At 40.7% G+C, this 25,622-nt stretch overlaps 2 protein-coding genes and 2 long non-coding RNA genes across 5 annotated transcripts in view; 1 reads left to right on the top strand and 3 right to left on the bottom strand.

Moving 5' to 3' along the window:
* The window catches only part of LOC113467538, a 1,578-nt gene extending 1,102 nt beyond the window's left edge, over positions 1 to 476 (bottom strand). The window contains exon 1 of the long non-coding RNA XR_003391591.1: positions 416 to 476. This is a non-coding gene — a long non-coding RNA (uncharacterized LOC113467538). The remainder of the gene's footprint in view (positions 1 to 415) is intronic.
* Positions 1 to 16,995, top strand: part of LOC103509420 (40S ribosomal protein S10-like) — a 20,935-nt gene extending 3,940 nt beyond the window's left edge. The window contains exon 5 of the mRNA XM_017444187.2: positions 16,782 to 16,995. Within this exon, the coding sequence (XP_017299676.1) occupies positions 16,782 to 16,796 (15 nt within the window). The 3' untranslated portion in view covers positions 16,797 to 16,995. The remainder of the gene's footprint in view (positions 1 to 16,781) is intronic.
* Positions 1,505 to 25,622, bottom strand: LOC103509426. Of its 2 annotated transcripts, none has more exons than XM_017444186.2 (9): positions 25,509 to 25,622; positions 24,536 to 24,623; positions 23,641 to 23,837; positions 21,834 to 22,448; positions 20,948 to 21,400; positions 20,773 to 20,852; positions 2,754 to 2,880; positions 2,423 to 2,561; positions 1,505 to 1,877 (listed from the first exon to the last, which is right to left on the bottom strand). In XM_017444186.2, exons 1-9 carry the CDS (start codon positions 25,522 to 25,524, stop codon positions 1,706 to 1,708), a joined length of 1,887 nt encoding a protein of 628 aa, XP_017299675.2. In that variant the 5' UTR covers positions 25,525 to 25,622; the 3' UTR covers positions 1,505 to 1,705. The 2 variants fall into 2 exon arrangements, with proteins under 2 accessions (XP_017299675.2, XP_026679566.1); XM_026823765.1 differs by having other exon boundaries at positions 20,773 to 20,889; positions 20,976 to 21,400.
* LOC113467537 lies at positions 16,787 to 18,448 on the bottom strand. The gene is made up of 2 exons (XR_003391590.1): positions 18,240 to 18,448; positions 16,787 to 17,697 (listed from the first exon to the last, which is right to left on the bottom strand). It is a non-coding gene; the product is annotated as an uncharacterized LOC113467537 (long non-coding RNA).

Below are 25,622 nucleotides of genomic sequence, written 5' to 3'. Positions count from 1 at the left end.
AAGACTGTTGTTCCGAGAACAAACATCTATTTAGGATAAAATCCGCCCCGAGCGGAATTCAAACCCGCGACCTAGTGCATTCAATCTTCTAGCCAGCCTAGTTAGCTTGGAGAGTAGCGCGTCTGCCTTGTAAGCACTAAATCGCGGGTTAGATTCCCGCCCCGGGCGGATTTTATCCTGAACAGATAAGGTTCGTTCTCCAAACAGCTGGCTTTCTCCTATCCTGCAGTCCTCCTTCCTTCTTTGCTTTGGAGACGATAAAACCTTGGCACTTACAGTTCCCTCTCTTCCTATGTTAAGGCGGTCTCTTCCTGATCCCTTGTGTGCCATGTCCATTTTAGTTTAGGACTATTGCACTGTGTGTATTGTTCCCTCTATCAAACCTCTTTAAAAAAATCCTTCCCACATAACTTACATGATTACACTTCCAATTACTATAGGTGGAAATTTGCGGTCTATTTCATAGAACACACATTGTAGTGCCATTCCTTGTCTAAGTTCTCTACCACCTAACCCACTGGTAAAGTAAATTAGGAAAGGTTGAATTAATCTCTCACTTACCCCGAGTTGTTTGATGGTACCCATATCCCATTTTCCCAATAGAGTGCACTCCCAACATACTATCCCGACCTTCTCCATACATATCACCCATGCGAGGGGTATTCTGATGTGTAGAACGATCGATGAAGTTAGAACTTCCTTGCATTGAATTGTCAAAGTTCGGATCAATGGAACTTTGAACGGCTTTGCTGTTTCCGAATAAATTCCCAGCATTATCAGGTCTGTTAAAGCTTGGATTTTGACTCATAGATCGATTCGTTAGACCGCCACTAAGCTGTTGTCCAGTCGCAAAAGTCGACACCTGTGTTGAATTATATTTGTGTCGCGCATTCATGTCAGTATCCACTGGTAAGTTCGACGGGAATTCCGACGGACTGAGCGATAGTTGGGGGTGACGAACACTGGTACCGCGTTGCACTCGTGTACCAGTCATTGACCAAGTGGGAGGATGGAGTTGGTGTTGCGTGTTGGCAGGGTTGTAGTCGAGAGGATGTTGAGGGTATTGAGTGATTTGGGTGTCGGAATGAGGTTGAGGGAACGAGTGTTGGGGGAGACTGTTGTTGTTCACATCTGTCAAAGCAAAGGCATTTTATTAGATATTTATTTTCTAATTAGGTTGATGTGTCTCTCAGATTAACCTTTAAGCTGTGTCCACACATATATTCGACGCCGTCGATTGATGTCAACTCTGAAACCTTACACTGCCTCGACAACATACATATGTAGATTCACCTCGTATGTCAACGGCGGCGTCAACTATGTGTGGACGGACACAGCTTGAGAGCTCTATTAATGTGTGGTCAAATTTTCGACCAAATGAGCATTGAATTCCATGTCTCAGATGGGATTAAACCCACGCCCTATTTACCAGGCGAGCATCTCGACCACTACGAGGCAGAATAGCAGATACGGCCCGTTGGTTGGTTACCTGTTTTATTTTTTTCCCACTTATCCAGGTTTCCCAGTTAAAAAGTGTCCTATTTAGAGAGGCTGCCATGAAGGGGCCACGATTTATCCCAGTTATCCAGGTTTGACTGTATTAAAGAAATGGGTTTTATTGAAATAACATTTGACTACACAGTAGTAATGGGGAAAATTTCTTGAATGGATTTTGTCTGAGCTGATTACATTTCTTCATGTCTCTTCAGACAATATTTATCTTGCCTCGTTTTCCATCTGTTCTCTGAGCAAGCATATCTTTCAGTTGTCTCTCACTGAGGAAGATTAGACGATGTAGTTTCTGAATTTCACTCTCATAGATTTGCTCGACGTCGAATATTTTGATGATTTTCTCTCCAATCATATGACCGGTCACTCTGAAATCAAACAGAGGAAAGTAAAGGAGGATTGTGAAAAGGGCCCCCAAGATAATTATTTTTAAAAAGTTTGATAGTGGGAACTGTAACAGAAGTCTTATCATCCCAAAATCGAAGGAAGAAAGAAAGAAGACTGTTGTTCCGAGAACAAACATCTATTTAGGATAAAATCCGCCCCGAGCGGAATTCAAACCCGCGACCTAGTGCATTCAATCTTCTAGCCAGCCTAGTTAGCTTGGAGAGTAGCGCGTCTGCCTTGTAAGCACTAAATCGCGGGTTAGATTCCCGCCCCGGGCGGATTTTATCCTGAACAGATAAGGTTCGTTCTCCAAACAGCTGGCTTTCTCCTATCCTGCAGTCCTCCTTCCTTCTTTGCTTTGGAGACGATAAAACCTTGGCACTTACAGTTCCCTCTCTTCCTATGTTAAGGCGGTCTCTTCCTGATCCCTTGTGTGCCATGTCCATTTTAGTTTAGGACTATTGCACTGTGTGTATTGTTCCCTCTATCAAACCTCTTTAAAAAAAATCCTTCCCACATAACTTACATGATTACACTTCCAATTACTATAGGTGGAAATTTGCGGTCTATTTCATAGAACACACATTGTAGTGCCGTAGATTGAGTGGTGTGTTTCAGGATGAGAATCTTGTGAAGTGGTTTGACACGCACTGATTCTAGACGACCTGAAATGAAAGGAATTTTCTTAATGTGGCTTTATTTTGACTTTTTCAAGATTCTTTGTAAAAATGATTTTCTAATTTCTTTATCAACATCAACGTACATATTGAAATTCCTGGGAATGTGTCTGCAATTTTTCATACCATTGTACCTATTTGGCTCTTGATATGATATTATTATTATTCTTCCCCTCTTACCTACTACTTGGAAGAGGAAGGTTGTGGTTCTGATGGAGGCAGCTCGCATATTATGATACCAAACTGAAGCTAGGTCTACTTGAGCCACCAATATTTTCAACTCTTGACTCTCTCTGGGATCCTCTTTCTGAAATCATTAATAAATTAATGGACAGGCCATGACCTGAGTTTATAGTACCCTGTATGATTAGCTTGGTTGGTAGCTCGTCTGCCTTGTAAGCGCTAGGCCGCGGGTTCGATTCCCGCCCGGGGCGGATTTTATCCTGAACGGATAAGGGTCGTTCTCAAGAAAGAGAAGAAAAAATACCTTGCCATGTTGCGCTGAGGGATAATAATGGGAGAATCAGATTCATCATCACTAATGGTGATTGGTCCATTGTATGAGTTGAAATCATCTGGAACACAAAATAAGGCATTACTTTCCTTCCTATGGGATAAGGAAAGTAAAGATAACTAAACAAAATTGAAATTTACAACCTCCGCTTCGTGGCCGAGTGGATATCACACTGAGCTTGCACGCCGAAGGTCCCGGGTTCAATTCCCGGCGGAATCGGAATTTTTTCGGCTCTGGTGCTTGGAGTTCGGGGCCTCGTGAGCTACTTTAATCAAGTACCTACCTAGGTAGATATTAAGTCTCAAACTTACAGTTGTCATTTTCCATGATTCACAATGGAAGAAATTTCTTTCTGTTTGGAACAGAACTATTAAAACGACTAATTTTTCAAGAGATTTCAAAATTAAATTTGCGGAAATTGGAAAGTTGGCATCGACCGTTATCACATTTTTGAAAAATGCCGTCATTCGTGCATTCGTCAACTTTTGAACTTTTTTTTTTTTATCAAACGGCTTTAAGGGGAAGTTTTCATATTCCACAGATTCAGCGCTAACTTCGCATCAATGCTCATGATTTCCAGGCGATTTTTTCCATGTGATCAAATAATCAAAGTGATGAACCAATGAAATCATTTGTTTACGTTAATGTTCGCTTTTCATTGGTTGTCCGATATAACCCTTATCATCTGATTTCACTTCCCCTCCACCCTAGTGTCTGAAAGATTTGTCGATAACTTCTCTTCGATGTTATGGTTACCGTGAAATCGTGAAAAATAAACACTTCAAAACACAAATTTCTGACATCTGATTCTGACTTGATAATTCTTTCTATTTTATCTCTTTCTTTTCCTTGCAGTTGGAATTTTGGACCGAAATGTGTGTTTTTATGATGGAAATAGACATGTAACTCGCAGTGTTCACTCGAGTATGATAAGGTAAGGTTAGACCTCATGAATCAGACTCTATTTTCATCGTAGGTCAGAGCCATAACTACATTCTCCTTTTTGAAAGGTGAAAAAATGTTCGTCCAGCCCCAAATATGAAGAAATAAAAAAAAAAGAAATTTTAATTGTATTAAGCATAAATGCTTGTCACAAATGTCAAATGTCCCCTTTTTAATACACTACGCTAAATTTTATGACTTGACTTGGACTTGAATCACCAACCTCCAGATCCAAAGTCCACCGTGCTAACCACTACACCACTGAGGTTGGTAAATATGAAGAAATATGCAGAGCTGTAGGCGAAATGCCACTAGCTTCAATTTGATAAGTGGTCCTTTCCTGGGTTTGAGAAACAAGGCAACCTCTGTGACCAAGCAGACCAAATAGGTATTGCACTAAGCTAGCACACTGGAGGTTCTGGGTTTGATTCCTGGGCTAAGTTGAAGTTTTTCAGCTCTCTTCTTCGGAAATGGAGTGCACTCACACCCGTATTTATGGATGAAAATTCTTGGTCTCAGATCAGTCTTAAACAAATTTTGGCCAATCAGATGTTTGGAATTGATGCTTGAGCACTTGCTGAGAGCCAGCATTTTGTTCATAAATATGGGTGTCAGCCTCTTGATGGCTATATAGAATATAGCAACTAACTATTTTAGTCAAGTAGCGACTAGTGCTAGTGGCGGCATTACCAGAAAAAAAAACAATAATAATAATAATTTCTCTGTTATGGGGGGGGTGATGCACTCAGCCAAAACCAAATGAAAATTGGTTTAAGGCAAAGTGAAAGAAGAAGAGGAAGGTTAATTTCTCTAGATCATATTCCAATCAAATACTACACCCTTTTTTGGCTGCTGGGTCAAGGGGACTTTTCAGTCTTATTTGGGTAGGATAAACTACGTATATTCTATTCTTTTTCAGTCCAAAATGGAGAGAAGTATTTCATGTAGATTGTGTGGCAGTAGGGAGTCATTCCTTGTGAATCTGACGGAAGATCATCATCACCAAGTACTGCTCTATTTCATCTCAACTAATTTGAATGTTAAGGTAAGATAATGTCATCAACTTTCAATTCTATGGTCTAATATTGACTTGAATATTGATCTCCACAAGTGCAGCTGCATGAAAAAAAAAAACTTAAACCTTAGAATAAGCACCTACCCATCTAAGTAGGTACCTACTTTAAAAGAAATAATAATCATGATGATCAAATATTTTGATTTCAATGCAAAATTGGATTATTCAGTGCTCCCATAACGAATAAATTCCCAGCATTATCAGGTCTGTTAAAGCTTGGATTTTGACTCATAGATCGATTCGTTAGACCGCCACTAAGCTGTTGTCCGGACGCAAAAGTCGACACCTGTGTTGAATTATATTTGTGTCGCGCATTCATGTCAGTATCCGCTGGTAGGTTCGACGGGAATTCCGACGGACTGAGCGATAGTTGGGGGTGACGAACACTGGTACCGCGTTGCACCCGTGTACCAGTCATTGACCAAGTGGGAGGATGGAGTTGGTGTTGCGTGTTGGCAGGGTTGTAGTCGAGAGGATGTTGAGGGTATTGAGTGATTTGGGTGTCGGAATGAGGTTGAGGGAACGAGTGTTGGGGGAGACTGTTGTTGTTCACATCTGTCAAAGCAAAGGCATTTTATTAGATATTTATTTTCTAATTAGGTTGATGTGTCTCTCAGATTAACCTTTAAGCTGTGTCCACACATATATTCGACGCCGTCGATTGATGTCAACTCTGAAACCTTACACTGCCTCGACAACATACATATGTAGATTCACCTCGTATGTCAACGGCGGCGTCAACTATGTGTGGACGGACACAGCTTGAGAGCTCTATTAATGTGTGGTCAAATTTTCGACCAAATGAGCATTGAATTCCATGTCTCAGATGGGATTAAACCCACGCCCTATTTACCAGGCGAGCATCTCGACCACTACGAGGCAGAATAGCAGATACGGCCCGTTGGTTGGTTACCTGTTTTATTATTCCTGTATGCTTTATAGGGTGGCTCCGATTCAACCATCATGACGGAATCATAATCCGCATTATCCTTCCTCCTAGACCCGCTATCAAAGTAGGCAGGAGCCTTGTTGCTCGTGCCGTAACATTCTGGTAGTTCTGAGTTGTATAGACCCAATCAAACTCAAAATCTAATAAGAAAGTTTCCTTATTGTGCAGAACATTTTTGTGAAATTCCATTGAATTTGAATTCAGACATCAAAATTTTGTTAATGATGGTGAAACAAACAGATTTGCAAACTAAATGGTTAATTGTCTAGGTAATATTTAGAAGTTAACAAGCTGGGCCCGTCCTTCCAGGAATTTTTTAGCTTGTAGATTACTTGATCGTGATAGTTTAAGAAAATTAGTAAGTACCTATGTACCTAATGGCTTACCTTATTTTATAATTGACTAGGGTTCTTTGTGAACATTATAAAATAAGGTAAGCCATTATCTAATTTGAGTGTCTAATATGAATCTAATTAATAATAATACCTATGTACCTACCTATGGTTTTATATATAAAACCATTTTTTCTGGTTTTTGGCTTTTTGGTTCTCTGGACAAAATTTACACCACCACTTTCGTGTTCCTGGTAAAAAGACCTTTAATTTGATATATAGGTTGACCAGGTTTGGATAAGTCCTTCTATGGGGTCAGACAGACAGACACCGAAGCAAACACAATAGCCCGTCCCTATACCTTTTATTATTACCATTGTAATAATAAATGAAGGACGGACTAAAAATCAGTTAGACTCTGGTATTCTCTCCATAAGGACATAAGGGACTCAAAAAATGTAGGACAAGACAGCCTTTGTGGTCAAGTAAGAGCTCCTTTACCCTTCAGAAGAATTAAATTATAGCCAGAAAAAAAGCTTACTTTGTTTCTCACAACTACTTATGTTTATTTTAGAATCAAAATTCCTTCTACTTAATGGAGCAGTTTCATTGGGTAAAATTTATGATTAAAAGGTCGATTTCTATGAAAAAAAGTTGTGAAAAATCCAAATCTGAGGTCAAAACTTCGAAAAAATAACTGTAAAAGGTCGAAAATTCAATTTATATTTTCCGTCAGAGTCCTGAACTCTGATGTCAAACTTCAGGAGATGCGCAGAAATGCATGCGCACAAACAGAATAATGTGTTGCCTGCGAGGGAGCTTTGCTCAAAACATTTGATGTGACGTCATCGCGTACGGGAGCGTATGCCGTGACATCAAAGTTCAAGATTTACCGAAATTTTTAAATGGATTTATCTCGGGATCTAGAAGTGGAAGAAAAAGAAAAATTCCGGAATCCCTCATTTTCCCAGCCTTTTGACTTTAAAACATCACCCAAGTAAGCGCAACTGTTCTATTGTTTTATTGATTTTCTCTTTCCAGCCATCAGTACCCACTGGATTGGAGGCTGTTGGATCTACCTCCCGATATTATGACAACGTAGTGCAGGAAGATTTCAATCCCTCTATTTTACAAGCAGTGTCCCTTGCCCCTGGTGGAGATCCACTCAGTGTAAGACTGTGCTTTTCGTGTTCTTTTCTAAGGCTGAGTTATTGGCTCATTGTGGTTTTGGAAAACTTTGTGCACATTTTGGAGTTTAAGTCCAGAGTGGGGAACATTTCGGAGTTTTTTTTTAAGAGGTTTGACAGAGGGAACTTTAACTGCTATGGTTTTATCGTCCCGAAATCGAAGAGAGAAGGAAGACAGGATAGGAGAAAGCCAGCCGTTCCGAGAACGAACATTATCCCATCAGGATAAAATCCGCCCCGGGCGGGAATCGAACCCGCGGCCTAGCGCTTACAAGGCAGACGCACTACCAACTAAGCTAACTAACTTTTAAAAGTGCGATAATAAGTTGTAATAATATCCACTTAATAGTTGTGAGATAATGTTACGTATAGGTACTTGGGAAGTAGGCATTGGTAGAAACATTATTATCAATCTATAACTAGGTATATTCTATAGGTATCCCAATACTTTTTGTGACCTACCTAACCCACCTACCTTCGAGTGTACTAGTCCTAATGGCATGACACACGGCCTACATTAAAATTAAATGTACACTAATGGAAAGGCACTAAGTCTGCGTAGTGTGTCATTGCTACTTCCAACCTACCTTTATAGCTTACCTACCTTTAAAAACATCAACAACAACAATAACAACAACAACAACAACAACAACAACATCAACAACAAAACAACAATAGGATATGAGTATAGGAGTTGGGTAAAGGTTTGTGGAATACTCATTCATATGTTAATATTAATACAACTTACGGCTTTAAAAGCCATTTATTTTTACAATAAATGTGTCAACAAGCCCCATTGAGTGAACCACTAATCAGGGGCCAGGGGGTGGCTACCGAGGTCGCTGCAACCCTAGGAGTCGCTTCTGGAAGAACTGATCTGAATCGACCTCAGGCTAGCTATGACAAAGGTCGCTCCCATGTGATATCGAGGCCTGAAGGTGAGAGTAGCGTTCTCAGGGCAGGTGTAAACAGTGCAGGAAATAACACAGGTGATCGGAGTCAAAGACAACACAGGTCTCCCGAGAGTCAACGATCTGCGTTCGGGGAACCTCGCGAAAGTTCGGCTTCCTCTGGTCCCCCTATCACTGCCTCTGGTCCAGAACTAGCGAATGGGAAGCGACCAGGTGATGCGCGCTGGGCGGTGCCTAGCAAGCCGAGGGAAGAGTCAGCCAACGACAAGGCAGCACGATCAACCAATGAGCGAGCAGAACTCATGCATCAGCTATCAGTGATGATTGCAGGGAAGAATTGTAAGAATCTTCTGTTCGAGTGTGTGAAATGTTTGAAGATGGTTGTGAGTAAGGATGAGATCAAGGAGCATTGGCTGAGAGATCACAGTGTGGATATAGACAAGCGTCGCTACCAGCAACAGACAATGTATAACTATCTATGTGTGACGTGTGGGGAGAAGTTTTCATATTATAACGCAGCACGGACACATCGGAAGATGCACAAGACAGATGGGTTAAGTAACGAGCGGGATGACGAGGAAGAGGATGATGACGAGAAGCAGGAGGAGGTGGATGTGAGGCGTGGAGGTGATGCTGGAGAGAAGAAATTACCTGTGAATGATAAGGAAAGAGTAGCATTGGAAATACTAAGAGCAGAACTATTAGACACACATTACAAATGTGTAGGGAGAGCGTTTGGTGAGAAACCTAATGAACAAGATGAGATAGATCCTAAAGTTAAAATTGAAACATTGGAATCCTTGGTGAAAACACAACACAGTTCTAATGAAGATAAGACTGTCCCCCTAGTAACTACCTGTAGTAAACTAATACATGATAGAGACAAAGCGTTGAGAACAAGTCTGAAGGAGAATGTCACTACGGATGATCTAGGCGTGTTGGAAGATAGTAAAGTCTCTCTGGTCAATGTGATTGTCAAGACCGAGAATATCTATACAGATGCTATGGAAGAGAATAGTGACTACAAGCATGTTCCTATGAATAATAATAGTGATGCGCAGAATAGAAATGTTACCACCGGTCATTTTTTAGCGCTTGCTAGCTCAGAGAATTCTCCATCTGACCTCACCCGGGTGTCATGTGACACACTGGGTAATTCTCTGGCACCGGTCATTTTTTAGCGCTTGCTAGCTCAGAGAATTCTCCATCTGACCTCACCAGTGTGTCACGTGACACACTGGGTAATTCTCTGAGCGATGACCTGCACTCTCACGAGGTACAAACCAACCTGGTCAAAGACAACTTCCAATGTAACCTATGCAATGTCTACTTTGATACCATTCCCCTCCTTGGCAATCACATGAGAAGTCATACGTTTGAGATTATGAAGATGAATTATATGAAGGGTGTTAACACACAGACTGAGATCACGTGTGAACTATGCTCCTCCAATGTCAATGTGATCCGTCTGAAGAAACACCTGGACACGGTACATAAACATGATTTCTATCCCCTGCCAGAACCCAAGCTACTGGATAACGGCATACGACGGTGTCGTCTCTGTCTGGAGGAATTCAAACGAACCACAAACTTTGAGAGCCATAGCAAGCCATGCTTCATGAACGACATGGTGATGCGACAACTGAAACAGATAGCACAACGCATGAATCAGAACTATCAGTCAGAGAATATACTTGACATGGAAGTGAAGGGTCAGGGCCGGAGTGATAGGGAGTATGGGAAGGACTTTAAGAAACCTCTCAACGAGTATGCGTCGAGTCCGGCCCTGCCTCCACGGAGTAAACGAAGATATCAAGAGAGTGATGAGAAGTTAGAAGATAAACACACCAGGGCCGGACTCGAGCAGAACAAGAAGAGACGCCTGGATGAAGCAGATGGCAGCTTCACATGTGAACACTGTGGTCTGAAATGCGGCACCAAACTCAAGTACGATATACACAAAGTATTCCATGGGAGTCAGAATGGTAAGGGGACACACACACGGACCAATGGCTGAAACTTTGGATTTAGGCTCTAGGGACCTCAAAACGTGTTTTGCCACTAAAATCTGACCATCGAAATTTTGACCCGATTACATTACTTTCTTTCCTATAGGATAAGGAAAGTAAAAAGGAGAGATCCCCCCCTTCCCGTTTTGCTCCTCTCTCTCTCTCTCTCTCACTCTCTCTCTCTCTGCCTGTCTCTCTCTCTCCAAACTTATTTCTATAGAAACTCTTTCCTTTCGTCCTCCTTCTCCTCTTCTTTCTTCTTAATTCGTTTTATTTTCCTAGTCTGCTCCTCCTCCTTCTCCTCATCCTCCTCCTCCTCCTCCTTCTTTTCTTCATTTTTCTTCCCTTTTTTTTCTCTCTCTCTCTTTCTGGCCAAGGGGAGACTAGTTTTCAATTTATCATAATAAACTCAAAAGGGTAAAAGAACGAGTAGCTAATATACGTATATTGTGGGAAGAAAGACGAGGAGGGGAAGGAGGAGCAAAGAGAGATGGAAAAAAGAATATGAGGAGAAGACATGGTAAGTTTTGAAGAGGAAAAAAGAGAATTAAAGAGGAGGAGAACGAAAAGGGGAAGAAGGGATAAAAAAAGTGAATTTTTTTAAGGGAAAAAGGAGAGATGAAAAATAAGAAAAGACAGAGGAGGAAAGAAGGAAAGGACAATAGGTAGGGTTGAAAAGGAAAAACTCTCGACATCCTATATTACGTATGGGTACTTACCTTTGGGATAGGACTTACACATTTCTTATGAAGTTATGAGTAACCTAAGTCAGTATAATAAAATCCCCCACAAAAACACAAATGTGAAAAAAGGCCAAGTTCCTATCCAAAAATGTCGGCCCTTAAAAGTGGTGAGATCAGAAAATTAAGGCCAAGTCTGCATTCCCCGTTTTTCGTGTCTGCTGAAAATGCTGGATCTCAATTTCTTCAACCTTCTCTCAATTTCAACAGGTATAATAAGGAAGTATAGGTTAACATATGGTTCAAATTTCGTGAGATTACATTGAAAATTAACGGAGTTATGATAGGGGTAAAAATGTTTGTTCCGTGGGAACTTTCTAGCCCACAAAATTCAAAGTTCGGGGTCTTTAGATTTCAGAGGATCATCATAAATTCATGAAATCTCTTACACAAGCTCTTCAACAAATCTTGAGAATTATTTAATGTTGCATGTTGCACAAACCTTTAATGTTGCACCCGAAGTTGCAAAATTCTTGATATTTTGTACCACTATTAGGGTTGCCAACTTTTTTTTCGGCATATACGGTAAAAACTAGCAAAATGGTGAAAAAATACGGATTTCCCGATTTTTACCCGGAACTAAGGCATGCATAGGCCTAGAGATTTAGACCGAAGCTTGTGTTATTCAGACAACAGGACTGCCTGAGCAGTGAAAAGTCCTTTATTGACCTATTCGATCGTGACTCGTGAGGTCTACTTGTTAAACTCGACCGTTTTCCATTTGGTTTAGATGAATGTTTGTTTGTTCCGAGTGAAGAGTAAAGTAGAAAGCCGTTCCAAGAACAAACAGTATCTGTTTAGGGTAAAGTTTGCCTCAGGCGGGCATTGAACCAGCGACCTATGGCTTACAAGACAGACGTGCTACCTTCCATGCAAACTAGTCTGGCCATGACCTGTAGTACCAACTTCTTGATCTTAATGGAATTCTTTGTACCTACTTTAGCCACAGTTTTATTCTATTCTCCTGTTCTATTCTATTCTATTCTATTCTCAGGTACGAATGAGTTTCCAGCAATGCGCGCCCTGTCCATATCCTCTGCGGATGCATTCATTTTGGTCTACGCCATAGATGATCCTAACTCATTCGAGGAAATACGCCTAATACGGGACCATATATTTGAAACCAAGGCATCTACCGCGGTCCCCATAGTGGTAGTGGGGAATAAGAGTGACCTGGCTGATGAAAATAGACAAGTAAGTATAGAAATCGATGAGAAACTAAAGTCAGACACTCACTATCAGGTAGACCTGACAGGCGGACATTTTCAGACGTACCTGTCAGGTCTACCTGATAGTGTGTGTGCTCATCAGATATCAGGTACACCTGATCAGATCCGTCTGTCAGGTCTACCTGATACTTGATGAGCACACAAACTATCAAGTGTACCTGACTGGCGAACTTGATCAGGTGTACCTGTCAGGTCTAGGTGCCTGACTTTAAGTGGCTGGCCTAAGAAAAATTGTGATCTCTTTTGGGACCGCACTCCTTATGACAGGAAATACAGGAATTGCGTCATTTGCGTCCCTATTCACATTAGAAGCAAATGAAACATCATTTTCGACCTTTCTCCCAAAATTGACTGAACGGGAAGCATAAGTTGATCTATTTGTTTGTTATTATACGATTATTTTTGAACGGTTTGTATGATTTTTTTATAAATTTGGTTATTTGGTAGGTATGTTTGATACATAAAGATTGCTCATTAGCTTTTGGGCACAACTGATTATTATAACTTATTTAATCCATAACGCCCCAATTAAGGGCCCCGTATTAGAGACCTTTCTCTCTGAACCCCTACTAAGGACACCCTGTATGTTCTAAAAACTTCCACACCACCCTGTCTAATCCGAAAACACATCTTGTTTTTTTTTTTTAGAAGCTTCATTATCTGCTTAGCAAAAGTTCAACGCTTTGTCCTCTGATGGTGTAAACTGTTTCCTAAATCAATATATACCTAGGTACAAGGGTGTGGTAATGTGGCATTATACTACGACACAGACCACACGAGTGTAATGTAGCAGTTGTTTCGCGATCGGCGTCGATCGATTTTTTTTTTTTTTTTTTTTTTTTTTTTTTTTAAATGGAAAAAAAAAAAAAAAAAAAAAAAAAAAAAAAAAAACATAAATTAAATTGGATCTCAGGTAAACGATTTTCTGGCAAATGTCTCACATAGCCAGCGGCGATAGCATGTTGATTGTTGAATGCACTAGTTCCTATGGTTCATTGAAGTTAAGCAACGTTGCGCACGGTTGGTATTCGGATGGGTGACCATCTGGATGATCATTAGGTATATAATCATAATCGCTCGTACTGCTGGGCTTATTCCGGCCCCACTCAACCTGGGTAATGTTCATGTGAGGAGGAGGGTAGCTTGCCGCCAAATAGAGGATCAAATCCACTTCACTAGAACTTAATAGATACCTAGGTAGGTATATAAGGTTAAGTTATCTAGTCTGCCTGGGGGACTTTTTTTTTTTTTTTTGAGAGAGAGAGGTTTGACAGAGGGAACTGTAACTGCTATGGTCTTATCGTCCCGAAATCGAAGAGAGAAGGAAGACAGGATAGGAAAAAGCCAGCCGTTCCGAGAACGAACATTATCCCATCAGCTTAGTTGGTAGGATAAAATCCGCCCGGGCGGATTTTATCCTACCAACTAAGCTAACTAGGCTGGCAAAAAAGATCTTTTATTTTCACTGCCCTGACGCAAAGACCAGTCCCTATAATATTTGGTTCATCTACTACACCTCAAAGTTTCCATTATTTTCCCTCAAGTCAAACCATTTTTTTTTTATCAAACAATGTAAAACAAATTCAAACAATACCAACTTGGTAAAACTCTCACCCTGCCTCCTCCCCTGATAACGAACGTGTGAAGTGCTGAAGTTCAGTAGAATCATTTCAGCTAAGGTTACACTTCTTGCTGATAGTCAAACTCAGTCCAGCTTTAGTCCAGATTGATTGACCCGAAGAAGAGAGTTGTGATTCTGAGTTGTGGTAATTTTGAGTTGTGACTAGTTCGGAAGAAAATTAGGACTTTATCTGTGTGTTGTGCCGTCGTTAATGGTCGATTATGCCGCTGCAAAAGGTGAGTGAGAGTGCCTTTTCTGGGATTATTGTTTTTTTTTTTTTTTTTTTTTTTTTTTCAACAGGTAGGTAGGTAAGTATAGGTATTAATACTCTTAGATATGTAGGTACAAGTATTAATGGGAGGTATCTACCGGCAATAAAAGATGTTTTGATCATTGTATTTTTTTTATGCGTACCTATTTATTATAATAGGACACAAATTTGATCGAAAATTCGCACTAAATGTCTCTTGCTTACCTTGATAGGTAGGTACCTGTTGATAACATGGGTGGTTTTTTTATCCATTCTTCTTCTTGATCTAAATTTAATAAGGTTCTCGATTATGATAATTCTTATAATAATGTTAACAAGTATCTAATATTTTATGTAATGATAATGACAATGATATTGAAAGTGATAATTTACTTTTTTCTATATACGATCTATTGATAAATCTGTTGTTTCTTCTTTTTTGTACATCAATAAACTTCGCTCTGAATGAGGAATGACAGACATAGGTATAACCTATCTATTAGGTACCTACATACATAACATGTTTTATTTATTTATTATAATTTTTATTGTACATGATATACAAAATGGTATGAGTACAACGTCATGTTTCAAATGTCAAGACATTGTATGTCATTATTTAGTGGAAAATTTTGGATTAGAATAAAAATCGTCAATTTTTTCAATAATTGACCGAACGAAGTGAAGGTCTATGTTTTAACTCGACGATTTTGCATTTGGTTTAGATGTTTGTATGTTCCGCTAGAACTCCCGATTGCCTGGTCCGATTTTGATGAAATTTGGTACACATCTTCCTTGGATCAAGACACGTCGATCCTTGAAATTTGGTGTCCCGGGTCCAATTTCGGTGACAAATTTTGATCGAGGAAATAGAGATAAATTACCTCATTTATGACCCTCGTATACCCTTGAGTTCTTTCTATCCTAATTCTTAGTAAATCTATTGTTTTGAAAGAAAAAAGTCAACCATTTTTTAAATCTTTTGAGGGATTGTAAAATAATGAAACCTGTTCTCTGTCCTCTTTATTACGTAAGACGTACCTGTGGACTTTAGTATGAACGGAGTACACTTGAAACTGGATATTCTTGATACCTCAGGTGAGCAATCGGGCAAGGGTCTAAAGTGCGGAGCTATGCTGTGCGGGCCCAAGAAATGGGGACTGGTTAGGAAAAAAGCAAAATTTATCAAATTTCAGGCCCTCAAACACCCAAAACAGGTTGGAGGTTCAAGATTTTCATTTTTATTCTGGTAAACCTAGATGAAATAAAGAAAAACATCGATGTTGACATCGATGTTTTTGTTCCGATGTATCGATGTTTTCAAAACATCGATGTCGATGTCCCAACCCTAATGGAGATAGAGAAAGAGGAGGAGAAATGATAGAGGAGATGGAGGTAGAGAAAGAGGAGGAAAATAGAGAGGAGGAGGAAAAGGAAATTGAAGGGAAAAAGAAGAAAGGATCCAAAAGAATAGGTCGAGTGGATTGGAAGATTGGAACACATCACATGCCTTCAGGCACACTCCATTTGTCAAGGGTTTAGGCATTGCCTTGCCCTTGGGATCAATTTAATTTGAAGAAGGTATATATTTTATCACTAGCTGATGTTTGGCCCCCCCCCCCCCTCGACAAAATCCTGGATACGGCCCTGCTAAATCTACATTGAAATTGTCTTTACATCAGCATGGGTCCGAATGAAAATTGTACATTTTGACACCTAAATGACCTAACACAATATCTCAAGAATAAATTATGGCAAAGTATGATTGGCATTTGAAACCTGATTTCCTTTCCTGATTATGCAGGTTTGTAAGTATAATTATCTGAGGTCAATGCACTATGGAGGTACCTGACCATAACGTCAATGGACTTTAGGGTGCAATGTTTTGAGAGAGAAAAAAAATGGAGAAAAGGAAGAAATTCGAAAATTTATGAATCAATAAAATAAAAAAAGAAAGAAAAAAAGGTTTAAATAATAATGTGGAAATTGAATTTTAGTGTTAACTCTAGCCTCACAAACGCGGTAGTTTTTATATTACATACCTAGTGCCAAAAAGTCTTAAAACTCTGTTTCGTCTTAATAATCCTGTGTACCTATAGGTACCTTCTTTCCTATGTATTTCCAATTTCCATACATGTGAATGTATGCATACATTCGTCTCAGCTTGGCAAACGAGTTTGAGTGAGGTCTACAGTTCAGAGAACTACTAGTACCTAATATCCGATTTAACACAGAGAGTTTTCAGTCAATCCACAGAGTTTAAGACATACTAGCCTGGTGTAAATCAAATGGGTGACGTTCTGACGTCGAAGAAAAGAAAACACTTGACAATGTGTTAACTCTCAGTGGTATATAAGATCGGCCATAAGTTACATCTACTGGGGCTGGTTCTTATGAAGTTATAATAATTTATTACGATGAAGATGAACTTATAAATACCTAGGTGAAGGCTCCTCCCCAATAGATAATATCTTGTGATTCTTTGTGAAAAGGATTGGCCTCACTTTGCAATCCTTGGTCTTGTAAACATCCACGAGAACCCGGTGTGTATTTTTTGTATTGTTTTGTTTCTTCTCTCTCCTCTCTCCTTTGACATCTGTTCCTCCTGTGCCCATTATTTTTATAATTGTAACTAAATATAAAATTATGTTATAAAAACAGAACACGGAAATTTGGTCATTTATTTTTGGGTAGGCTTTATTTATCTAAAGCAGGCAGGATATGACACACATTCTAACTGAAGAAAATTACAAAGCTAATGGTCCAATTGCCTTCTTGTTGAATTAGGAAATACCACCCATCCAGTAGGAAGCTAGGTTCATAACCAAGCTGAGAAAAAAATAAACTACTTGCTTTGTCATTAAAGGGGAGATTTGTGTATTAGATCACATGTTCTAGGTGTGAGGGAAATTGCAAAACTTGAGCCTGGGATCTAGGAAGGGTAATTTCATACTACAGTCAAACCTGTCTAAGTGGGAATCCAAGGGGCCAACAATTTTTTCCCACTTATCCAGGTTTCCCAGTTAAAAAGTGTCCTATTTAGAGAGGCTGCCATGAAGGGGCCACGATTTATCCCAGTTATCCAGGTTTGACTGTATTAAAGAAATGGGTTTTATTGAAATAACATTTGACTACACAGTAGTAATTTCTTGAATGGATTTTGTCTGAGCTGATTACATTTCTTCATGTCTCTTCAGACAATATTTATCTTGCCTCGTTTTCCATCTGTTCTCTGAGCAAGCATATCTTTCAGTTGTCTCTCACTGAGGAAGATTAGACGATGTAGTTTCTGAATTTCACTCTCATAGATTTGCTCGACGTCGAATATTTTGATGATTTTCTTTCCAATCATATGACCGGTCACTCTGAAATGAAACAGAGGAAAGTAAAGGAGCATTGTGAAAAGGGCCCCCAAGATAATTATTTTTAACAAGTTTGATAGTGGGAACTGTAACAGAAGTCTTATCATCCCAAAATCGAAGGAAGAAAGAAAGAAGACTGTTGTTCCGAGAACAAACATCTATTTAGGATAAAATCCGCCCCGAGCGGAATTCAAACCCGCGACCTAGTGCATTCAATCTTCTAGCCAGCCTAGTTAGATTGGAGAGTAGCGCGTCTGCCTTGTAAACGCTAGGTCGCGGGTTCGATTCCCGCCGGGGGCGGATTTTATCCTGAACAGAACAGATTCGTTCTCCAAACAGCTGGCTTTCTCCTATCCTGTCTTCCTTCCTTCTTTGCTTTGGAGACGATTAGACCTTGGCACTTACAGTTCCCTCTCTTCCTATGTTAAGGCGGTCTCTTCCTGATCCCTTATGTGCCGCGTCCATTTTAGTTTAGGACTCTTGCACTGTGTGTATTGTTCCCTCTATCAAACCTCTTTAAAAAAAATCCTTCCCACATAACTTACATGATTACACTGCCAATTACTATAGGTGGAAATTTGCGGTCTATTTCATAGAACACACATTGTAGTGCTGTAGATTGAGTGGTGTGTTTCAGGATGAGAATCTTGTGAAGTGGTTTGACACGCACTGATTCTAGACGACCTGAAATGAAAGGAATTTTCTTAATATGGCTTTATTTTGACTTTTTCAAGATTCTTCATAAAAATGATTTTCTGATTTCTTTATCAACATTTTTTCTAGGTAATTAAATTTATAATTATTCTTACATATTCTTAAGAGTTTTGCAAAGGTCGTTTAGACTTACTTTATCATGGACCTCTCTGGGCTGACAACATAACAACGAGTGTCCATGATAAAGTAAGTCTAATTAGAATAAATTTATAATAGGTATTTTGATGAAATTATTCTCTAATGTTTTGTTACCTATAAGGTTATTCAAAAGAGCCCCCCATATTTACCTACCCATATTTTGTTTTATTCTATTTGTTTCTTAAAAAGATATTATTGTGACCATAAGAAAGACGGACGTACAAATTTAATATTGTAGTGAATGAGTTAGGTATAATACTAGATAGTGTGTGATGTTTTTCTTTTTCCAATACCTAAATTTGTAGTGTAAATATCTAAAATTTCCTCATTTAAAGCTAGGTAATAAACGCTCTTGATTGGAAGGTAAAACCAACCAATAGGTGAGGTTAAAGCCGGAGAAGGTGGTTTCTTTTACTTTCTTTCGCGAAACTTTCGGAAACGGAACTGATTCCATCTTGAATTTCCTTTGTTTTAGTACAGGCGCCATTTCAGGTTCCAAAAGAGAACCGGTTCCGTTTTCGCTAGTTTTCTCAATAGGAAAATAAAAACACATCTCTACGAGATATTGTTTTCAGCGCTGGCGCTGATATTCATGCTAATTTAGATCAAACGAAGTACCTACCTATAAGTACCTTCCTAAGTCGCTAGTTGTCGACTTTGAACAGCCTAAACTCCTAAAGGAAATACTTACATAAGTAGAAGATAATACCTATCTATAATGTTATTTCATCGATCCCAGAATCCAGATTTACCTAACTTGTTGATAAAATTTCTTTTCTTTTATTTCTAATTTCTACCTATTTTTATCTTACCTATACCTACCTACCTATATAATAACCTTTAAAATTTGTAAATATTTGACTACATTAAGGATACCTACTGTGTAATTGGCAGGTTTTGGAGTTACCCTAGCACTTTTCTTCGTAATTTTTAAGATAGATTGGATTTCGAATTAACTAATATCCCCCCCCCTCCCATTGTTTAAATTCCAATTTCCTTATTCATTTCATCTAACTAAAGATATAAAACGTTTTTGAATTGTGTTTATTCAACTATGAAAAAATAAATTTATAAAAAGTATATTTGCCCTGAAAATTCAAATTATATAAAAAACCTCCATCTTTTATTGTAAAATATATTTTATTTTGAATTTGAAGAGCTGTGGTGTTGTTATTTTTACATTTTTCATTTTACCGAAATACCTACCTACCTAGGAAGGTAGCAACTTTTATATCAGATATTTTTCCAAAGGCTTTCAGGGCAACTTTCAAGTTCCTTTATTTGAGAAGCCACAGGGAAGATTTTCGAAGGCTTTTTAAGAAATACAACAATATCTTGGTCTTATCGTCCCGAAATCGAAAAGAGAAGGAATTCAGGATAGGAAAAACTGAGACCGAACAATCTGGGATGGCGGGAATCAAACCCACGACCACGTGCTTACAAGCCTTAAAAAAAAAAAAAAAAAAAAAAAAAAATCAAAGTTTTGAGCCAATTAGATTGCTTCATCCAAGGGAGCCAAGTTTAAACACGGATTCTGGTCCCGTCCAAAAGTGGATTAGTTTTCCAAGATCTTTTGTCTTCTATCTAGGTATAGAAACCTAGAGCTACTGTAACATCGGAGATCTAATCGTTCCAAAATCCAAAAGAGTAGGAAAACAGGAAAGAAGAAAGCCAGCCGTTCAGAGGACAAACAAAACCTTTTTAAAATGAAGTTCGCCCTGACCCGCGACCTAGCGGTCACAAGGAACGTCGAACTAATTGTACCTAATATTTAGTCCTTTGCACCCGAAATGTCTCCTATCCTGTCTTCCTTCTCCCTTCGATTTCGGGACGATAAGACCATAGCAGTTACAGTTCCCTCTGTCAAACCTCTTAAAAAAAAAAGTTTTGAGCCAATCAGATATTGCTTAATCCAAGGGTTGCACTTAGCCAAGTTTAAACACGGATTCTGGTCCCGTCCAAAAGTGGATTAGTTTTTCAAGATCTTTTGTCTTCTGTCTATAGAAACCTAGAGCTACTGTAACATCGGAGATCCAATCGCTCCAAAATCCAAGGGAGTAGGAAAACAGGAAAGAAGAAAGCCAGCCGTTCAGAGGACAAACAAAACCTTTTTAGAATTAAGTTCGCCCTGAACCAGAAATCGAACCCACGACCTAGCGTTTAGGAGGATCAAACTAATTGTACCCATTATTAGGCCCTTTGCACCCGCTATGTCCCTCAATTTACCTCTTCCTTCTTGTCCATGAGGAATATCTCCTCTGAATTCTTAGGGTATGGCAGCAGGCGTGGTCTCTTAGCAACCGAACCTGAAGACCCTTGCCCTCCCTGATTTGGAACCTGAGGAATATCTCCTCTGAATTCTTAGGGTATGGCAGCAGGCGTGGTCTCTTAGCAACCGAACCTGAAGACCCTTGCCCTCCCTGATTTGGCCCCTGATCTAGGCTTTGCGGACCGAGTGAGAAGCCAGCACCACAACACTTGTCTGTGAAGTTGGCACGAGAGTTGTCTGGGAAGCTAGCACTCGCTGGCTGTTGGTTGGGTGGGAAGTTGGCATTTCCTGGCTGCTGGAAGCTAGTTCCCTGGGGCTGGTCTGTGATGTTAGCACGCGATTGCTGTTGGTTGTTTGAGAAGCTGGCGCCCCGAGACTGGTCTGTGAAGTGAGCATTGCAATTCTTGACTGTGAAGTTAGCACCGTGAGGCTTGTCCGTGAAGTTAGCACGTGGTTGTTGTCCCTGATGTAGGTTAGATGTGAAGTTAGCATCCCGAGGAGGAAGGTGTATGGTGTGAACATAGCCAGGGGAGGGAGGGCGAGGAGGTTTGGTGTCCTCGTCTGTATGGAAGAGACGGGCTGGACCTGAAATTTGGAATGGGGAGTATTAGTAGGTAACCTTTTTTTTTTTTTTTTTTTAGGTTTGATAGAGGGAACTGTAACAATTGAGGCCTTATCGTCCTGAGAGCGAAGATAAAAGGACAGGATAGGAGAAATACAGCCTTTTCAAGAACGAATCTTATCTGTATAGGATAAAAATCCGGCCCGGGCGGGAATTGAACCCGCGACCTAGCGTTTACAAGGCAGACGCGTTACCCTCCTAGCTAACTATTAGGCTGGCACAGAGTAGGAGAAACACAGTCGTTCCGAGAACAAACCAAATCTGCTAAAATATCTAGTGCCCTAAAGGAGAGAGAGAGAGAGAGAGGAGTATAGGTTTAATTCCTTGTCTAAGTTCTCTACCACCTAACCCACTGGTAAAGTAAATTAGGAAAGGTTGAATTAATCTCTCACTTACCCCGAGTTGTTTGATGGTACCCATATCCCATTTTCCCAATAGAGTGCACTCCCAACATACTATCCCGACCTTCTCCATACATATCACCCATGCGAGTAGGCATACTATCCCGACCCTCACCATACACATCACCCATGCGAGGGGTATTCTGATGTGTAGAACGATCGGTGAAGTTAGAACTTCCTGGCATTGAATTGTTAAAGTTCGGATCATTGGAACTTTGAACGCCTTTGCTGTTTCCGAATAAATTCCCAGCATTATCAGGTCTGTTAAAGCTTGGATTTTGACTCATAGATCGATTCGTTAGACCGCCACTAAGCTGTTGTCCGGACGCAAAAGTCGACACCTGTGTTGAATTATATTTGTGTCGCGCATTCATGTCAGTATCCGCTGGTAGGTTCGACGGGAATTCCGACGGACTGAGCGATAGTTGGGGGTGACGAACACTGGTACCGCGTTGCACCCGTGTACCAGTCATTGACCAAGTGGGAGGATGGAGTTGGTGTTGCGTGTTGGCAGGGTTGTAGTCGAGAGGATGTTGAGGGTATTGAGTGATTTGGGTGTCGGAATGAGGTTGAGGGAACGAGTGTTGGGGGAGACTGTTGTTGTTCACATCTGTCAATGCAAAGGCATTTTATTAGATATTTATTTTTTAATTTGGTTGATGTACAATAGAGGATATCAAGGCATTTGCAGCAATGCCAGCTTAAGTAGTCTTCTGCAGATTATGACGATGGGTCAGCTCCCTGGGCGTAGTGGTCACTGCGCTCGCCTTGCACGCGGGAGACCCGGGTTCGATTCCCGGCGGTGTCAAGAAATTTGTATCATGCAAATGATTTTGATTCCGTGACTGGCTGTTGCGGGGCCCACTCAGCCTCGTGAGGAAAATGAGTAGCTATGACATATAAATGCGCATAGCGACCGGTGCCAGCATGGTAGGTAAACATTGGATTGAGGAAAATGAGTAGCTATGGCATATAAATGCGCATAGCGACCGGTGCCAGCATGGTAGGTAAACATTGGATTTTAGGATTATTGAGATATTGGGAAAATCCTACAATGCTGCAGTGAGCACCAAAGTTGTGACATAATAACACGAAGAAATTGCATTTACATTTAATTACCTAGGTTGATGTGTCTCTCAGATTAACCTTTAAGCTGTGTCCACACATATATTCGACGCCGTCTGAAACCTTACACTGCCTCGACAACATAAGTAGATTCACCTCGTATGTCAACGGTCAATAGGCGGCGTCGTCTATGTGTGGACACAGCTTTAGGCTTTAGAGCTCAATTAATGTGTGGTCAAATTTTCGACCAAATGAGCATTGAATTCCATGTCTCAGATGGGATTAAACCCACGCCCTATTTACCAGGCGAGCATCTCGACCACTACGAGGCAGAATAGCAGATACGGTCCGTTGGTTGTAGCAGGGCCCAAAGTCTGACATCATCAGAACCGAAGATATCAGACCGAAGCCTAGATCACAAGGCTAAGATAGGACGATCCGAGGCCACAACTCATGCCATCGAACCACAGAAGAGATAGCGATAACAGCGATGGGATGAGTTGGAACCTAAGACGTCACCGATAAGTTTCGTGATCACACTCCCTCGACCGATAAGACCGACTCTGCTAGTATAAGTAAGAAGGAAACCAAGCTAGCAGGGTCAGTCGTCCAGGAGCTAGCAGTCCCCGTGCGTTCTTCACCTCCCGCTGTTAGACCTAAGAAGACCGACGTCTTGTCATTCCACCACCCATCAGATCTTTTACGACATCCGTCAGATCATTTACGACATTACCTACCTGTTTTATTATTCCTGTATGCTTTATAGGGTGGCTCCGATTCAACCATCATGACGGAATCATAGTCCGCATTATCCTTCATCCTAGACCCGCTATCAAAGTAGGCAGGAGCCTTGGTGCCTGTGCCGTAACATTCTGGTAGTTCTGAGTTGTATAGGAGCTGGGGGTAAGGACGTGGGGGAGGGGGTTGTCGCGATCTAGAATGGGAAGGAAGATCAAAATAATTCAGAGGGTACCTAGATAGGTAGGTACCTACCTGTTTTTTTTTTTTTTTTTTTTTTTTTTTTTTTAAAAAAAAGTTTTTGGAAACAACTTTTTCTGAGAACGAACTTGGTAGCGTGCTGTTTACGTAAACTCTGGCGAGGAATCGAAACCCATCTGAACCTGTATATATTAGAACGGTATAACGCAGCCTCCCCCCCAAGACTAGGGTCAATTTTTTTTTTTTTTTTTTTTTTTAAGAGGTTTGATAGAGGAAACTGTACCTAACTGCTAAGGTCTTATTGTCCCGAAATCGAAGAGAGAAGGAAGTTAGGATAGAAGAGAGCCAGCCGTTCCGAGAACGAACATTATCCCATCAGGATAAAATCCGCCCCGGGCGGGAATCGAACCCGTGGCCTAGCGCTTACAAGGCATACGCTTTTCGGTGGGATTTCGACCCCAGCTGGTCACTGAAATGAGACCCAAAAAGTGTTGAACTTTTTTTAGTGTCATAATTTTTACTACTAAAAGGTACTGAGGGAAAGAAATATTTTGCCTTGTCATGCCAGCCTAGTTAGCTTAGTTGGTAGCTCGTCTGTCTTGTAAGCGCTAGGCCGCGGGTTCGATTCCCGCCCGGAGCGGATTTTATCCTGAACGGATAAGGTTCGTTCTCAAGAAAGAGAAGAAAAAATACCTTGCCATGTTGCGCTGAGGGATAATAATGGGAGAGTCAGATTCATCATCACTAATGGTGATGGGGCCATTGTATGAGTTGAAATCATCTGGAACACAAAATAAGACATTATTTCCCTCCTATGGGATAGAAAATTGTAACCTTCGCTCCGTGGCCGAGTGGGTATAACACTATTAGGCTTGCACGCCGGAGGTCCCGGGTTCGATTCCCGGCGAGGTCGAAGTTATTTCGGCTCTGGTGCTTGGAGTTCAGGGTGCACTCAACCTCGTGAGTAGCTACTTTAATCAAGTAGGTAGAGGTATGCCCCTATAACAGGGTTTTCCAACTTTCATGTGTATGCGGGCCACATCTGGAAGAACTGATCTGAATCGACCTCAGGCTAGCTATGACAAAGGTCGCTCCCATGTGATATCGAGGCCTGAAGGTGAGAGTAGCGACCCTAGTAGCGTTCTCAGGGCAGGTGTAAACAGTGCAGGAAATACCACAGGTGATCGGAGTCAACGATCTGCGTTCGGGGAACCTCGCGAAAGTTCGGCTTCCTCTGGTCCCCCTATCACTGCCTCTGGTCCAGAACTAGCGAATGGGAAGCGACCTGATGATGCGCGCTGGGCGGTACCTAGCAAGCCGAGGGAGGAGTCAGCCAGTGACAAGGCAGCACGATCAACCAATGAGCGAGCAGAACTCATGCATCAGCTATCAAAAAGGGGGCCCCCCCCCCCCCCCCCAAAAAAAAAATCAGAAACGCCGTCCGATTGAATTTTGAGCGCCGCAGGCGAAATTTTTCAAAAAGTATTCTCCTAATTGTAGCTGATCACTAAAGGTGGTCAGTTTCCATGACTCAGTGATAACTACACTGGTACCTAAGTTTGTACAAATCTCAAAAAGCTTCGCGGGCCACAGAGATGGTCTGGCGGGCCACATGTGACCCGCGGGCCGCTAGTTGGAAACGCTGCCCTTTAAGTATCAAACTTACAGTTGTCATCATCCATGATTCGCAATGGAAGAAAATTAATTCTTTCTGTTTGGAACAAAACTATTAAAACTTAAAACGAATAATTTTTCAAGAGATTTCAAAATTAAATTTGCG

This window comes from Diaphorina citri, unplaced genomic scaffold, assembly GCF_000475195.1.
Source record: "Diaphorina citri unplaced genomic scaffold, Diaci psyllid genome assembly version 1.1 scaffold497, whole genome shotgun sequence".
Taxonomy (NCBI): Eukaryota; Metazoa; Arthropoda; class Insecta; order Hemiptera; family Psyllidae; genus Diaphorina; species Diaphorina citri.
Note: the sequence above shows the minus strand (reverse complement) of the source record. Positions and strands in the feature narration are given on the sequence as shown.

Bases quoted from the DNA above. Each gene is read 5' to 3' on its own strand.
- LOC103509426 (XM_026823765.1), bottom strand. The intron at 22,449-23,640 runs GTAGGTAATGTC...TTGCATTGACAG, and splicing joins ATACAGGAATAATAAAACAG to ATGTGAACAACAACAGTCTC. The intron at 20,890-20,975 runs CCAAATCAGGGA...AGAGGAGATATT, and splicing joins CGCAAAGCCTAGATCAGGGG to CCTCAGGTTCCAAATCAGGG.